The sequence below is a fragment of the Ambystoma mexicanum genome, chromosome 9, assembly GCF_040938575.1.
Source record: "Ambystoma mexicanum isolate Mex_15411 chromosome 9, UKY_AmexF1_1, whole genome shotgun sequence".
NCBI classification, from domain to species: Eukaryota; Metazoa; Chordata; class Amphibia; order Caudata; family Ambystomatidae; genus Ambystoma; species Ambystoma mexicanum.
Window position 1 is genome coordinate 971,828,334 of NC_090931.1, and position 18,120 is coordinate 971,846,453.

At 43.4% G+C, this 18,120-nt stretch overlaps 1 protein-coding gene across 5 annotated transcripts in view; it reads right to left on the reverse strand.

Moving 5' to 3' along the window:
• Positions 1 to 18,120, reverse strand: part of TLK1 (tousled like kinase 1) — a 1,414,233-nt gene that overhangs the window by 388,838 nt on the left and 1,007,275 nt on the right. For all 5 annotated transcript variants that reach the window (XM_069616191.1, XM_069616192.1, XM_069616193.1 and 2 more), the window contains 2 exons: positions 7,560 to 7,651; positions 7,393 to 7,482 (listed from right to left, as the gene is read on the reverse strand). In XM_069616191.1, coding sequence (XP_069472292.1) covers positions 7,393 to 7,482; positions 7,560 to 7,651 — 182 coding nt within the window. The remainder of the gene's footprint in view (positions 1 to 7,392; positions 7,483 to 7,559; positions 7,652 to 18,120) is intronic.

Genomic DNA, 18,120 nt, shown 5'->3' on the forward strand with positions numbered 1-18,120 from the left:
AATCTTGGGGTGCAGCTGACAAAAATCTGAAACCACACTTTGAGAGTGAGGCCTAAATCTTGGGAGTGAAGCCAGGAGCTGTAGTAGCTGGAAGGACTCTTTTGGAGGACAGAGAGAAGCCTTGACGGACCCCTTGATTGTCGCTGCAGTGATGCTCTGGTGCCCCCCTGATGTCCATCAAGCCCTCTAGTATAGGCATCCCTAGCCATAGATTAAATAAGCCCCTTTTTCTACAGCATTGCCACAGACTCCCCCATAGGAAAAAAAACATCTGTGTAATTCAGTAATTTTCCTATTGAAAATCAGTTTGTGCATTGTAGTAATTTTCCCATTGGCAAATTCTTTGTTGGCCTGCGTATTTCAGTCATTTCCCATTTAAGAATCTCTAGTTGCTTGTGAAGATCCCTGGTATTTTTTTCTCAGTAAATCAATTAATTCCCACATTTGTTTCACGTGATTGGGATAGATGGAATTCAAAACTCTTCCCAGTGCCTTGTGAGTTGTTATAGTCAAAGTGTTCCCCAAAGAATTCATTTCATTGTGAGCTGAAAAACAAATTTGTCAGTGTGTTTAAATGGTGTTCCAATTTCTATTTGCATCTGTCATTTTAAATCCAAACCGATTTTCTATTGTGTGCTATTCCTTTGCCCAGAGCCTGTTATGTGCCTCTGTCATTTTCACTGAAAACAGATTTCCTATTGCAAGTTCCCCTTTGCCTAGAGCTTGCCCGTCATTGCAGCCACAGTAAAAATGAGTGTCATTTGCATTTTCTTTTCCCTGGAAATTTAGCTTAACCTTTTTGAAAGCAGTTTCCTAGTCTATTCCTCTTCCCCTACTGTATGGTGATAACGAATTTCCAATTGCATTCCCTTACCATTTGCCCATGTGTAGTGTATTCTAAAATCGAGTTTCCTATTGTGTGCTGGTTAGCATGCTTTAAAGCCCTCTTTGTCTCCTAAGAATAAGCAGCACAAAGTACTCTGTTGTGCTGTCTCATAGCAGTGGTCCTAACTAAGCAAAAACCAATGTTTCTGGTGCAGAACACAAAGTGTCCCATTCATTGCTGGCTCCCCATAGTGTTTCTGAAAACCCCACTCAAAATTCCATTCAAAGCTGAGAAGCCTAGTGGAGGTCTCTGGGGTGGGTGCGGGAGGGGACTTGGATGTGGGGGGTTGGTAGTGAGATTGTGAGAGTAGCTGGGGCTCAAGAATCCTTTATGTGCGCATTCACTTCCGTGTGGGTTGCATTCATTTTCATGGTGTTTTTGTTTTAATGGTATTGGTGAATAAAGTAAAACCTGTGCTAGACATGTTTGAGTTGTCTTAGTGTGCCGCCTAACCCAAAAAGAACTCTGAAATTTGTGTTGCCCCACATTGGTGGCTATTGTAACTGTTTATTCAATTTTTCTATTGAATACTAAATTAATAAAATATTCATTAACACCGGCCTGGTTACTGGTCTACTGTGACACGGGGTGCACCATATTAATTGCAGGGGAAGAGATCTGTGACTTGTTTGTGCTGGTATAATATATCGTGACAGTGTGAAGCCCTCAGAGTTCATGGTTGATATCCAGATCTGTATGTCTGAGTTTTTGTTGTTGGTAAGGAGTAGGCATTCGGTCTTGGAGGGGTTGAGCTTCAAGTATGCACTGGACATCCAAGACTGGATCAGCTAGAGGCAGGTTTTGAGCCTACGGACGTCCTTGATGGAGTCGATCTTGAGGTATAGCTGTGTGTCGTCAGTGTATTGCTGGATGTGGATATTGTGTGTGGCTAGGAGGTCTCCCAGCGGCTCCATGTATAGATTGGAGATTACTGGGAAGAGGATAGAACCCTCCAGGACTGCACAGGTGACAAGGTAGCATTGGGGATCTAGCAGTCCATCTGAAAAAACTGCTTGTGGTTGGCGAGGTAGGACTTGAACCAGTGTAGGCCAAGGTTGCTGATCCCCATGTGAAGATGTAGGGTGTCCAAAGCGCCTGGTGGTCTACAGTGTCGAAAGCGATTGAGAGGTTGAGTAGAACCAGGAGGCAGGGGTGGCTGATGTTAAGGGCGTCAACACCTGTATGATTGCTGTCTCTGTGCTGCATCTTGGTCTGAAACCGGATTGCTAGGTTTGGAGGAGATTTTTGGTGTCGATGTGTTGCTGCAGTTGTGCGGCTACCGCTTTCTCGATCTTACCTCAGAAGGGAAGATGGGTGATGGGACAATAGTTACCTAGGTTGTCAGGATCCAGGGTGAGTTTTAGTAGAGGGAGGATTTGTCCTGTTTTTATGGTTGATGGGAAAGTCCCTTGAGTTGAGGAGCTGTTGATGATCTCCAGGTAGGGAAGGAGAGCTTTTGCGGGGAGAGTCTTGAGGATGGATGCTGGAAAAATCATCTGTATACGATGTGGCTCGGAAAGCGGCCAGGGTTTCTACCAGGTCCTCTGTTGAGTGTCTTAAATGTTGTCCAGGGTGTGGAGATTTTGCGAGGAGGGACTCTAGGTGGGTCTGTGGTTGCAGAGCTGGTGTCTATGTGCTGGCGAATCTTGCTGATTTTGTCGATGAAGGCGTTGATGGTGATGAATGTTTCGATGGAGTGTGTTATGGCAGGGTTGGTAGTGGGATGACGCACTGCTTGACCACTTTGAAGGGGGCTCTGCTTTTGTTGTCAGCTTCTGGTATGGTATTCTAATAGTGGGAAGGGTTGCTCGGAGTTCCTCGAAGAAACGCCGGGTCCAATGCAGTTCTGGAGCGGTACCAGGTTTTCTCTGGTTTCCTGGTGACTCTTTTGCTGAGTTGGAGTTCTTGTGTGTACCAGTGTGCTGACGGTTTTGGTTTGCAGGTTCATTGTTTCAGAGGCGCATGTTGGTCGATGAAGGCTGAGAGGGTGGCGTTGAGTGCTTCCAGAAGAGAGTCGCAGTTCGGTGCATGTAAGGTGTAGGTAGGTGAGGTCTTCTATGAGGGCTTCCACTGTGAAGTTCTTGAAGGACCTGCGGGTTAGTCTGCTGGGAGTGCTTGACTGGGGTGGTGTGCAGGATGTTGAAAGGCACGGCTAGGTGGCCAGACCAGTCCAGCAGGAGAGGAGAGCTGTAGTGGAGGGAAGACAGTGCAGTGATGATTAACTTGTGTGCTGTGTGGTTTGAGGCTGAGGAGAGCTTGCTTCATCGGTTTGGTGGCATTGTTGCCTGGAAGGCCGACATCTCCTAGGAAGATGTTAGTGCGTGTTAGGGACATGATGGTGACCAGGTCCGTGAAGTCTCTGATGAAGGCAATGTTGGGTCTCGGTGGTCTGTAGATGAGATGGAAGGTGACTGTCGGGGAGAGGGAAGTGGCAGGAAAAGGAGGCAATGTTGTCAACATCAAATCTTGTGCAGGACCACAAGATCGTGTGTATGACTGCAAGGCCTCCACCTGTCTTGTTCGGAAGGTCTCTGTGTTGGATGTTGTGGCCGTCGGGGACAAAGACATCTCATATGTGGGTGGAGGGGGGTGCCAGCCAGGACTTGGTGATGAAGATCGCGTCAAGATCAAGTAGTGATGAGGTCAGCGATGTCTGCTGCATGTGTGATAGCTGAGCAGACGTTGGCGAGCATCAACTTCTGTATTGTGGATGTGAGGGGGTGTTGATGGGCTTGAGATGGATTTGGGTGAGGTTGTTGCATTGTGGAGTTTATGCCTTAGAGGATGCTTTTGGCACTGGTGACGGCCTTTGGGGACAGAGGGAGAAAACACATATCGGCGCGTGCTTACCAGTAGTCTGGGCAGGGGTTTGGGCCCTGGGTCCCCCTGTCTGAACAGTTCCAAACAGGAATGGCCCTTTTCTTCGTCTGCCCTTCACTTCTTATGCCTGGCTGAGAGACGCCCTTAATATAAGAGTTAAAAGAAAGGAAGAGCCAGGGCAAAGAAGGTGGGTGGGTCTTAGGCCAGGTGACCTAGATCCACTTACTTCCGCTCACCAACTGCAAAGGAAAGAGGCTGGCTTAAGTAGGTAAAAACTTTGGTAAAACAGTTTAAGGTGATTGAAAGGTGAGCGGGGCTTAGGCCAGGAGACCTAGATCCACTTGCACCTGCTCACCAACTGGCACTAACCTCTGGCAGAAGAACATGTGCACACCGCTATTCGCCGCAGCTCAAGTCGTAGTGCAGTCACATTGTTGGGGGTACACTTCACATTGTCCCTGGATGACGCAGTGGTGGCAGAGCCCTTACACACAGTCGTAATCTCCTGCGCACCAACAATGCAGTCAGGGGTATCCTCAGGACCACCTTGTTGCCAATATGTTATATACAACAGCTCACAGTCCGGTATCTTCTTTATTAAATAACCTTTAACAAGGCTGTGCTCCTGGTTGTCCACTGCTCTTCTCACCTCCCAACTGTCACTCACTCCCAACTCTGGAACCCTCACCTCAAATGTATACTCCTACATATCCTCAAAAGATTGCATGACCCAAATTGCTCCACCTTATTTGTTGGAGATTTTAATCGGTGGCATAATAACAGCTCTGATAAAGAAGCCACGCTATTAGGGGCTGCCATGAATAACATTGACTATCATGTAATTAATAACTCACCAACTCAATGTTAAAGGTCACATCCTTGACTGGGTATTGGTCAGGAACCTGACTGCACATAAAGATAACACCTTGTGTCTGGTCAGACCATTACTCCATAGTTTTTCAAATGTTCTTACAAAATCCCCCGTTAAAATGAAAGAATCCAATCAAGTAAATTAAAAACAGGTACCTCCAAAAAATTACAACTTGTGAACTGAAAAAATGTTTGAATCTTATCATGGCCTCAACTACAGATACAGATTCTCCAACAATCCTTGTTGATGTTTTTAAACCACACCATATGTTCTATGTTGGACAAAGTGGCTCCAATCAAAAATAAATTAGAGAACACTACCCATCAAAAGTGGTAGACAGAAGAATTCAAATTAACGAAGGAGAAAAAACAAGGCAGAGCTAAAATGGCTTAAAAAAATACAGAAAAACAAATCCAACTGGCAAGGTTTAGACAAAATACAATAATACAAGCAAACTATTGAAATCATCAACGTCTTAGAGAAATCAGGAAGCTCATCCACGCCTCATTCCCCAACTAACCAAGATTGTATCAATATACAGCAGGCTTTTGAGGCCAATATAGATAAGGCCTGCTCCAAGATTAGACACGATTTGGAAAAAGTGCTACCCATTATATCTTCTACCTCTGATACTGAGTTTAAAGAGGAATGTGCTGCATTTGTCTCCCTCCCTCCCTCCATCACCACATGTGACATGTTAAATACTTTGGCCCCACTCCACCCCTCGCAATGCCCTGAAAATAGAATCTCATCCAACTTTATTTTTGAGCATAAAGAAATATTTGCTCCACGGTTGGTTAATTCATCTTTTTCTAACAACCATGTACCGGACTCTATAAAAAAAGGTTACTATTACACATCTGATTAACAAACCTGGCCTAGACACTAAAGACCCAAATAATCTAAGTCATGTAACAAACTGTAATTTCCTGTTAAAGGTCCTGGATAGAACCGCTACCATTCAACTCCAGTCTTCTATAGAATCAAACATTTTGCAACCAAGACAATATGGCTTCCGCCCCCGTTACAGTACTGAAAATGCCCTCTTGGACCTCCAGAACCACATGCTGAACATTGCAGACAAAGGAAAAACTGGAACACATGTGCTGTTGGATTTATCCAGAGCATTCGATCTTTTAGATCATGATCAACTTCTCCTCACTTTGAGAGACATAGGACTTGCAGCCCAGATGCCATCACTTGGGTACAGTCTTTCCTATCCCATCAGACCTCCAGAGTGTGCTGGGGAGATTCAACCTTGCGCCCAGTTCCTATTAACTGTGGGGTTCCACATGGAACCTGCATGTCCCCTTTGCTCTTCAATGTTTATGTTAGACCTCAATGTGATTTGCTAGATGAGTTAGGAGTGTTCTTCACCAATTATGCTGAAGACACTCAGCTAGTACTTGCGCTCACAGGGGACTGTCTCTCATATCAATATGCAAACTATTTACAGTCACATTGAAACTTGGATGAATGCAAACTGGATGTGTCTCAATGGGACAGGTATCAGATCTAAACTTCACCACAGATACCACTCGCTTGACAATCACGACTCTAGTGTTGAAGTTTCCAAAAAAATCAAAACGCTGGGCTTCCATCTAGATTCTTCGCTGAGTTCTGAAACCCACACTAACCAAACTGACAAATTCTTCCTATTATTGGAAACTACTGAGGAACCTTAGACCGTTCCTATCCGAATCCAATTGCGCCTCAGTTGCTAGGGCAACTATTTAGCCCAGACTGGACTATGGAAACTCTTTTGGTTGGTGCCTCGAAGAAAAATATACTTAATTTACAGGTGATACAAAATGATGCTCTACGCATCATAAAAAGGCAGTCCACGAGAGAACATATCACCCTTTGCCGGCAAGATCTACATTGGCTTCCGAGTGCGGCTTGCCTACAATTCAAGGCGCCAATACTGGCCCACAAATCATTACATGGCTCTGTGCCAGTTTACATCAAAAACGTAGTGTCTCCTTATGAGCCCTTAAGAAAACTGCGATCATTCACATTAGCACTGGTGGAAATCCCAAAATTCAAGCTCGTCAATAGCTCAGAAAGATTTTTTCCTGTTACAGTTGCTAAGGTCTGGAGTTCTCTTCTTATGAACCTTAGACTGCTAAATAAGGAACAACTCATTAAAATAGGTTTTCTTTGTGGCTCCAATATAAGCTTGGATTATGTGCATGAGGTATTGCCTTCAAATCCTTAATATTTAGTCTTTGTTTTCTTCATGCAAACTACTACAATTTTTTAAAATAAAGCTTTGTTTAAAAAATAAAATGGTGTTTTGAAGTGGCAGGACATTTCACTGAGTAGTGTGTGGTAACCTTGAGCTAGTGACTTGAACTAACAGGCAGAGATAAAACTGCCCATAACAAGAATCTCTGTTGCTACCAACATGGCCTTTATAGCTGTGTAAAGTGACCAGTTAAGGGTCAGACCTCATTGAAGCAGTAAAAGGGCGGGGTATCCATAGTATGCGTCCTGCCCACAGGAATCAATGGATCCACCGCCTACTGTTAATTATACAGGAGTCTGCAAATTGGCAAGCAACACACACTTTATGTAAGAACTTAATGATATATAGTTATTCCCAATTAAATACACTGTAGCTATACCAGCAATGCCAAACAAACAATTCAATAAAGTATCGAAATCTGGTCATGAAAAGGTTTTGAAACATGAGAGTTTAGCTAGGAAAGTTTTAAAGGTGACAGACAATGCAATAAGTAAATATATTCAGGTGATGATTGGCATACATGTGAACTATTTAACATTAATTTCAATGACATAATGTTAGACTTACGTATCTGTGTCCAGAGAGAAATAGTCATATAGTTTAACTATCCTTGGGTGATCCAGTTCTTTATGTATCCTGTATTCTCTGCACGCATGCCTAAATTAAGACATCACATCATTTATTTGTGATCAGCAGATATTTTTACAAAAATATGAACATTTTAACATATTTACTTGTGGTAGTTTTCTTTCTTCTCATCTCTCCAGCTCTTGTTTAGCTGGTGGATCTTAACAGCAGCATATCTTTGTTCATATAGGTCAAAAGCCTAGAAAAAGGGAGGTTAAATGAAAATAAATTGAGGAACAGATCTAAATCTGCCTACTAAAAAAAAGAATAACAAAAATTCTGTTACAGCCAACTCAAGTACACTTAGTCAACTGGGTCTCATTGCCAATATTATTGATATAAAGTGTATAAGAAAATGTGTTAACTTCTACTGCCACACTGAGGAATTGCCACCCAAACAGGGAGGAAATCTTTCTGGAATCTTGGGAGGTATCAAGGATACTTACCCTTGTGGAACACTGCAGTGAGATCAAGTAGCCACTCATAAAATGGATACAGAAACTTAAGGCAATCACCCCTCACTTCCTACCCACTCAGGAAGAGTGTGAGACAACTCAGATCGCCTTCTTTAACATTTCCAAGGCAAGGGAGACCTAATAGAAAAATCCCGAACCACCAAAAAGACCCCAGTATCCTTGCCTCCCGAGGAAATAATTCAACACACAGACCCCTTCAAGTTTGCACAAATCACCACCAGTGATATGATAAAAGTGCTTGCCACTATGAAACCCACAACCTGCGCAGGAAACATACTTCTGCCCAAAATAATTCTGGACAATTAAGACATCTTCGCCCCGATCCTGACGAAAACAATCAACACCTCTTTTAGAGACCAAATAGTGCCAGAAGCTATAAAAAGGATCACAGTAACACCACTAGTGAAGAAACTTAACCTGGACCAGAGAGACCCAAATAACTTTAGACCCATTACAAATTGTAACTTGATTCTTAAGATCATGGACAAGTTCGCCACAATGCACCTCCAACCCCAGGTAGAAGCACAGAAACCGCCATGTTGGACTTGCAGACCAAAATGCTCAGCATTATAGACAAGGGGAAAGCCGGCCTGCTCATCTTTCTTGATCTGAACGCAGCACTGAAAAAACTGCAAACTGCTCAGAAGAAGCTATTGCCTGGATAATGTAATTCCTCAAAAACAGGATGTCTACCTTCCACTGGGGTGACAAGTTCTCCTTGGAAAAAGAAATCTGCGGTGTTTCACAGGGGGCCTGGATGTCCCCACTTTTATTCAATCTGTACTTGAGATACCTCTGCTTAGTTCTCGATCATGTCACAACACCCTTTTCACCAACCACGCTGATGACACTCAGCTGGTGATCGAACTAAGAGGGGATTTTCAGAAAGACAGTGAGCAGCTATCCGTGGTCTACAACACGGTAGAACAATGATGGATACAAATTGGATGTGCCTGAATGGCAAATAAAACAGCTTATGGTTTTTGGTTCCCACTCAGCTAGAATGAAGCTACCCACAATATACAGCTCGTTTGTGATAAAAGACACCCAAATACAAGTCCCGAGTAAGGTCAAAACCCTCGGAATGAGGCTTGAAGCCTCCCTGGGGTCCAAAGCACAAGCCCAATATGTAAAAAATAAGCGCATACCATCTTAGACTGTTAAAAGCCATTAAGCCATATATATCAAAAGACAACTGTGCTACCATTGCAAGAGCCACTATATTATCGCGCCTCGACTATGGCAATGCACTAATTTTAGGATAAAATAAACAATATCTTCACAGCTATCAAGTTGTTCAGAACAATGCAGTGAGTATCATTCAACAAAAAAACAGAACCCAGCACATCAGTGAAGCAAGAAAAGAACAACACTGGTTAAAAATCGAAGACAGGGTCCATTTCAAGGCTCTGATGTTGGTGCACAGATGCATCTACGGAAAGGCTCCAGCCTACCTAAAATCCAAATTATTCCTATATGTGCCTAACAGAAAGCTAAGATCTGCTGACCAAGGCATGATCACAGTGGCCACACACAAGCGTAATAATTGAGCAGGAAAATCTTTCCCCGTCATACTCGCTGGCCTTTGGAACAATCTTCCTGCACACATAAGAATGGAAACAAACTATTTGCGTTTTAGCACATTCATGAAAACCCATATTTTCAACTAATGTCGACCAGCGACTCTCTCAAAATTATGTAGCCGTCAACTGTATCGTGCTATCTATGTCCTTCATGTTTGTTAAACCGTGTACATGTCTCTGCGCAATACAAATTAATAAATAAAATCAAAGCCACATTTTCCATTTTTAGAGGTGTCAACAACAAATTGCCTATACATTGCAAGCAAATAGCCATGCATTCAAGCTCCTCCATGTAGATGAGGCAAATCAAGTCAGAGGGGACAGAAAGAGAACCAACAAGGGGCATCCAGGACATGGAGAGAAATGGTGGATAAAGCGGCACAGCAAGAATTGCACAGGAAATGCTGGCACAAACTATGCCAGTGCTAGACCCTTTGCTCCAAGAAAGTTTGCTGATGGTGCCAGTGGCATATTTAGGCTTTCTGCTGCGCTAGGCCCAAGTAAGCGCATGCAACCCCCCCACCTCCAACGTTACTACACCTCTGCCAAACTGCACAGTAACCAGATCCCCACTGCTTCAACAAACTGTCTGCGTTGTCCAAACTATTCCCCCTTCCCCCCATGTTGGCTCCATAACACTAGAAGGATGTTTTTATGGTAGCAGGGATTAGAAGGTTATTGCTTACTCTTTATTAATTCAAGCCCATCATCTTCTATGTTCTGTTAGTTGAAAGAGTGTTTTCAGATCTCTGCTGCCCAGGATTTTGAAAAGGCAGTGTGTTCTACAGATGAGTGCATTCAAGGTAATTGCTACGTTTAATTGTCTACTGTCGGTTAGGACCGAAAATAATCTTTTAGAGGAAGCGATAAAAACATAAGCTGTCTGCAAACTGGACACAAGTGAGAAGAGGTTGGAACGAGGAATTGGTTCCATGTGTTAATATCCCTGCAGAAATATCGCCATATTTATGCAGCGATATTAAGGCAGGGAACCTGCGGGGGACACCCCCGCAACCCCTGTATTATTTTAAAAGGAGCGGGGACACCCCAGCAACCAAAAAACCCTAAAATCCCCACTAAAAATTTCGCCTATGGCCGTTCCCGACAACCATATATACTGCGATATTTTTGGTGGGGATAATACTACCCGATACCGAGGAATTTTGGCTGATGTCTGGTTTCTCTCACAAATTGCCTGCTGTCAGTCTATGAGAAGCACCTAGACTGTTCTGTAATATTAATGCAACATAACTACATTTCTACATCCGGTCTTGTCAAATGGTAAAGTTTACATATGAAATATATGCAAGTGGTACAGGGACATCTTATAAAAATATCAAAAAAAGAACTGAACCCTCTTCTCATGGTTATAGCTGTGGTGTTAGCAGGGGGTAAAATGGAAATAAGGCAAGTTACCTGCTGCAGCCGAAGTAATCCCTTGGGCTGTTAGGGGGAATTCTCAGAAATGTGTTCATGCCCTCCACCTTAGAGACCCCCCAGTAACTTTGCTGCTTTTTGAGGACTTGATGTTTTTAACCTGGAGAGAGTGAGACCCCTTTTCCCACTCTCTTATGTATTTTAATGTGATTTCTTTTAACACGGCTTCTTTTGGTTATGGAGTGACAAACTCCATAGGCATCATCTTTTACATGGTGTCACACAGCACCTTCAGTGCAGTGACGCAGGGAAGTCTTTCAGATTTTCCAAAGGTTTAAATACCTTCTCTTGGATAAACTACTATTTCCAGGAGCAGTGAAATTGACTTTACTTACATTTGTAACTTTCTAGACCCAGCACAAACTACCTTACAATAGGGTGCTGGAGGGGTTACTTCGCATCCCTTTTGTCTAGCTTCTCATGTAACATTTTTACGTGACCCTTTCCTCACTGAATGGCTGGTGGCAGTAGTTTACTTTTAACTACCGTGGTGTGCATTTACCACGGGCTGCGTTCCAGGTGCAGTAAAAGCACCCAAGGGTGCAATTTTTGCCAAAATGGCCCTGGTCGTCTTATTTCGCCATTTCTGTGTGGAAAGGTCCTTCTTGAGATTTACTCTGTGCACCAAACCTTGTTTGGTCCCTTTGTTTACTTTGCCTTTGGCGGGATTCACGAGTGAAGCCCGCCTCTGGCTCCAGAGTGTCTGGGGTGGGCAGGAAGTGAGGAAGGTGCCCAAACCTCCCTGTTCTAGTCTCCTAGGAGACCCAAATGCACTCTCTGATGATTGGCCGGTTGACTGAAGGACAGCCACCCTGGTGACAGCTAGGCTGGAATGAATTGGAGAGAACTGAATAAAAGGCGAGGCTTTTGGCTTGGAAGTCAACCACTGGATGAAGGAACCGAAGAAGAACTTGAAGAGGACGCCTACAATCTTAACAGGCTGGAATACCATTAAAATATGACAAAACCCCAAGTGCAGTTTGTAAACTCTGCCTGGGCATTAAAACTTCAGTAGAGTAAAAACAGTTAAAGGTTTCTGGCTGTACATTCGCATGGTTGAGTAATGGATAAGAACGACCCTGAACAATCATGTTTGGAACGCAACAGCATTCCTCGTAGCTGCACAATGCAGGTACCTTTTACCTTTAAAAAAAGGGGGTACATACTGTTTAAATCACTGCTGTTTGTGCAATTGTTCAAAATACCCAACACTTCAAGAGTAAAACTGAGCAATGGATAGGGCGTTGCAGCACAATATTACCTTTGTGGGTGTGGTTTAGGCTATGGGTCTTGCCAGCTTGCATTTAAGGTAATTAAAAATGCTTAAATCCGTAGAATTGGTTGGACTGCACAATGCATATGAACATTTTTAGATTTTTGGGTATATAGATGTCCTGCTGTCGTTTAAGTACTTTTTCACAGTATCCTACCATGTAGTTAAAATATAATGAATGTAAAGAACACTTTACATTCATTATAAACATCACAGTTATGCATCGTGTGACATACTTTGCAGTTGGCTCTCCTGTAAGTACCGAGTGTGCAGCAGAATGTCAAAGACACATGATACACCAGTATGGATGCCATTTGATGCCATTTGCCTACTGGGCAGCTTTTGGGAAGAGCAGAATTACCAAAGAGCTTTAGATCAGTCATTTAAGTCTTAGAGAGTTGTATGAGTGAATCACTAAATACCTAAATACCTAAAGAACACTGGGTTTGGTACAAGTTTCCTTTTTTAAAAAAATTTAAAATGTTGGCTTTTTTTTACATAAAACAAGTCACCCTAACAAAGCTTTTGTAAATATCAAGCATTGATATTATTTTGGCCATCAAAGACTTTAGCTGCCAAGAGTGGAATAACTTAACAGCTCAAAATTACTTGCTGTGTTGATGATCAGCCAAACTTGGGAGAAATAAAACTGGATTTATATATTTTTTAAATGACACCCAGCAAATTGAAAATAAACTGCAATAAAATGCAGCTCCTTGGAAATCTGCTGGCCTGGGCATATTCGCCTGGTTGTAAAAACAGCTATTGATGGTGCAGATAACATGCTCCCAATCAGGACCAACCATGAGATGTATGGTGGCAAGACTGACTTCGGCTTCCACAGTTCAACTAAGAAGAAGTGGGCTGGAAGGTTGCAGATAAAACAAACATGGAAGGTGGGGTCTGTTTTAAAACATTGAACATTGCAGCCTAAAAAACATAACCCTCCTCGGGAGAATGCATGTATGCATAGTATTTATAACGTTTAAACCGAGCTGGGAAGCAACAGGTCAGTGTACAAGGACACATACACAAGGGTTACATGTAGGGTGCGTGGTAACAGAGATTGCCAGGATGAGTAGGGGAAGAAGGGTGGGAGGGTTGGAGTAACTGGAGAAGGGAAGTAAGGTTAAGGGGCGCCATCAGTAATTTACATGGGAAGGGTCTTCATGTTCATCAACTGCAAGATGCAGGTGTCCAGTCTGATCTGTGTTGGTAACAGGATCCTGAGACATTGCGTGTTAGGCAAGATTGTATGTAGTAACCCTGTAAAAGACTACACTAGCCTTGTGCTCTTGGTAATAGGTAACCCACCTATTGGTATAGGTCTGTACTACACAAATTGGTAGAGTGAGCAGCCAGATCTATATCAAGAGGGGTAAATGTAAGCTGTAGAGATTTAACACTGAGATTCACAATTACAAGTATTCAAATAACACCTATACTAAAGGTTTTCTAGTAAAATAATTGTCAGTTTTAAATAAGCCTTCTTTAGAAAGGGCATTTTGCAACAATAAAAATAAACTTCACAACACTTCCTCAGTTTTAAGATAAGCAAGTAGATACCCTTTTGGGATGCCACACACTACTTACACCCTGAGGTGACTTCAATTACTAGCACACTGTGGACATGGATATATCACTTTGTACACTTAATGCAATACTGAGGTTGTGGAAAATGAAAAGGTTAGGGGAAGGAAAAAGGTTACCGGGTTCTCAGAGCATGCAAATACATTCCAATCTTTCCAATGAAGTCTAGGTTAGACCTTTCCCAGCAATACAAGTTAAACTATGCACCACCTATGAGACACAATTACAACCAAAGTCAATGGGTCAGAAGAGTGTGCAGGGAGCCAGGACAGCCAAAGTCAATTGAACAATGTCTAGGGAGCCGAGGCACTTCTTCAGATAGCACAGAAATCTTGCACAATGTTATATAGAGAGTTTGTAGGAAAAAGAATCACTGTAGGGCCACAGGCTGTTACGCTTGTGAAGGGCAAAGCTGCAAGCAACTCTGCAGAAAAATCAACTACTGTAAGTCTCCAGTAAGAACAAACAAGCTACAGACCAAAAAGAAAAGTATCCCTCGAGTCATGACAGTACCTTAGGTTGGAAGAAGAGGATCCTGCTGTTCTGGTTGCAGTCTTGCAGATCCTGGGTTACTGGGCCTCTGTCGTGCGGACAAGAGGGAGAACTCCTGCACTGCAGTTCCAAGGTCTGCGACTATGGGCTCTTTCCAAATCAGCTGCACTTTGCAGTTTCAGCTACTGGTCAATAGCACCACTGCGGTTCTTGGACACCTGAAAGGCCCCCTTTGCTTCTGGGGTCCTGCACTCTGTTGAGGTGGCTTGGGCTTGGGTCGTCCTGCTTCGGGAGGGTCCTCAGGATCTTCCTGGAGCTCGGGTCCGGCTTAAAGACTATGCACTCGTTTCTGGTGTTCCTGACCCCCATCACTCAGTTCCAGCAGCAGCAAGGAATTACAGCCAGCAGGGAGAGGGGTTCCAGTAAAGTTTGTCTTGGGGTCAGTTGGTCCCACCAACCCAAGGGTAGAAGCTGTCCGTTCCAGCTTCTCTAGTCGATACGAAGCTGGAGCTTCAGCACTGCAGCAGGGCTTCACCAAGCAGTTAAACTGTGCAGGAGGGTACAGCAAGCTTCTCTTCCAAGTTTTTTCATCTGATGTTTCTTCCAGTGGCCTCTGTTCAAGAGACCTCACCTTTTATGCAGGTTTCTCCCATTCATGCACAGCCTAACTGTCATTCACACAGCAGGGTGGCTGTCCAACAACAGCCAGCCAGCCAGCCAATCACGACTGGGTGTATTTGGGTAACCAAGGAGACCAAGGACAGGGAGTTTCTGGCAACTCCCTCGCTTCCTGCCCCGCCAGACACACTGGAGCCAGAGGCGGGTTTCAGCATTGGAGTCCGCCAAAGACAAAACAAACAAAAGGGTTAGACCTGGTTTGGCACGCAGAGTAAAACCCAAGACCGACCTCACAAGCAAGAAATGGTGAAAAAAGAAAACCAGGGCCATTTTGACAAAATGGGCACCCGTGGGTGCATTACTGCAGCTGAGGATTCAGCCTGCAGTAAAAATGCAAAATTGTAAGAAAATTAAACCAATGCCACCAGCCATTATATGTAGTGAGGGTAACATAACACGAGTAAGTAGGAAAAGGGGGCTACAAAGTAACCTCACAGTACTTACACATAAGATGAGGTGTATTGGACCTAGATAGGAAAAACAGGTAAGTAAAGTCAATTTCACTTTACTACTCTTGGTAACAGTAGTTTACCCAAGAGAAGGTATTTAAACCTTATGAGAAATCCAAAGGACTTCTCTGTGACACTGCACTGACAGTGCTGTGTGTCACAATACAAAAGGTGATGCCTATGGAGTTTGTCAGACTCCAAAATCACAGAAAACCAGATTCCATATCAGATCAAAAATACATGCGAGAGTGAGAAAAACGTCTCACTCACCCCAGGATAAAACTTAAAAGTCCAAAAGAGGTGGGGGGGTCTCCAAGGTTGAAGGGAATTAGTACAGAAATGAGAATTCTCCCCGACACTCATGCCCCCAAGACTAAGGGACAGGAGGATTTAATCCACTCCTGGAAGAATCTCCTAAACGAGTCGGTCATACTTTCTGGAGAGACTATAAGCATTTGTACAGCAAGAAAAGGCCAGTTTCATAGTTGTATCCCCTCTTGTAGTTCCTTGTTTTCAGTGACGCTATGTTGTGGCTTCTGATGGTGTGCGGGCCTTCAGAAATGGTGAGTTCATCGCTCAGGTATGTGGGGATGCATTGACCCACTTCTGCTCTGCCCTGCGACATCCCTGTGTTCTGGTGGTGCAAGAATTATCAAAATGGCTGCAAAACCCCTGGGCGTGCCAAAACCTATGGAAATTGCGCTCGACAAAGCACCAAAAGATGGCTGCCAAATCTACCTTGCCTGTTGTCATTAGTGGAACGGAGACCGCACTGCTGAAACATGCAATTGGGCTGCCCAATCAGTAAAAATGTAGCCTGCATGAAAAGCAGTGCTTGCTGAAAGAAATCCGTAATCTTGTTTTTAAATCTTTTCTTGGTTGCTGAAAATACAGAATGCTGGTCCAAAACACCATAAAACATCCAATATCCTTGCTGGGTGTTACCCTGCACTTCATTTAACAAATCATTATGAACATACAATGTCATGAAAAGCAGAATCTGTCATCAAAATGTCAACAGCAAAAAGGTGCCTGCCTGTGAAATCTGTCAAAATATGGGCGCAGTACCAGCGGCCGCCTGTATGACAGCTGTAGTATGTATGACAGTAGTTGCATCAGAAGTTTAAACTTGTGCAATTGAAATCAAATGTCTGGAAACTAAGTGACCTCTTATTAAGAGGAACCTAGGTTGTAACTATTTAATTTCCATGGTTTAGAAGCTGGAATAAGAATTCTAGCTGTTTGTTTGAAATTGCAAGTTTTGTTTTAAACCAAGAAAAATGTAATAACATTACATTGAATAAACTGAACTCAAAGCCACCAAACCAGTTCCACGGCTTCCCCCAACAAAATGCATCTCCCTTCAGCTTCCCACCAATGCCAGGAAATCACACCTTTGTGAGTATTAGATCAGGGAGGAGCACTTGGGCTGCTCTGGGGAGGGCACAATGGACTTTCTCTGGCTGAAAGGATATGCAGATTGTGAAGTATCAAAAATGGCCTCTCCCAGAAGGAAGGGGGCGGATTGCTTCAGACCTGCCAGGCTGGAAAAGGAGGCGGGGACAGACAACTTTTGTTGATTCACAATGGACAGAAAGTATATTTCTAAAAAGACTGATAATTAACTGTGGACAATTGTAAAAAACATGTAAATCCCGGACTTCTGAACCTAATTTTTTGCTGCACATTTTAAGAGGCGCCCGAAATCGGTGCTAGGTTCTGGGACGTAACTGTAGAAATTGTGGTTTCATACCAAATGTGTTTATGTCAAAAGCATGAAACTTCACACGCTCATGGCCATATACAATGCGCACAGTTGTACAAAATTTTGGATAAACTAGATATTGTGTCCAGGACAAAAAGTGTGAAATTCTGTCAGATCCAGACCCAAGATCCTACCGTGACAGGGCTTGGAAGAGCATCTGCTCCACAAAATATGTGATCTAGATAGGTTATTGTTATAAAGTTTGTAAAATTGTAAATATGTATTTCTAAGTTCTAAAGTAGATTTCATGTTCAAAAGCCAAAGGGAGGATTCTCTGACTCAAAACCACATCATCATGGTGATACCCTGTTTTCTCCTCCAATCAAGGGAGAGAGCAGACTCTAGCCAATAGCCTCTAGGGGGTGCGCTTAGGAAAATTCAGCATACACACCCCTTTATCAAATGCATAAATAGAGACAGCTGAGAACTTAGAAAGGACACAGATCCACCCACCATCCCGATCTTGGCGAAGCCCCCTGAAGGAGAACTATCCATATTCCAGACTCCAGAAACTGTGCAAGCAGAAAGGCTCATTGCATAGCTGGACCACTTTCAGCTGGGCCTTAACTTCCAGAACCCATCCCCCAAACTTAAAGTGGAAACAAAAGAAGCAGCTGGGCTGTGCTATACTGCTTGCCTGCTAAATAATTATCTTCAGAACCAGAAGGGCAGATTAAACTCAATCTTGTGCCGTGACCAGAGAGCCATCGCAGACCCTGTCCTGTCGTGCGGTGACAAGAGCGCCTTGCTGCTTGCAGACCCTGTCCAGTCCGGTGTGCCCAGCAGAATCCTAGAATCCCTGACGGTTCTGTTCAAACCTATATAGTGAGTATCCATAGACAGGACTGTGTCACTCTCAAATATACTGTCCATAGTAATCCCTATCTAAATCCATCTTATCTTTAGAAACCTGCATTGTTAGAAA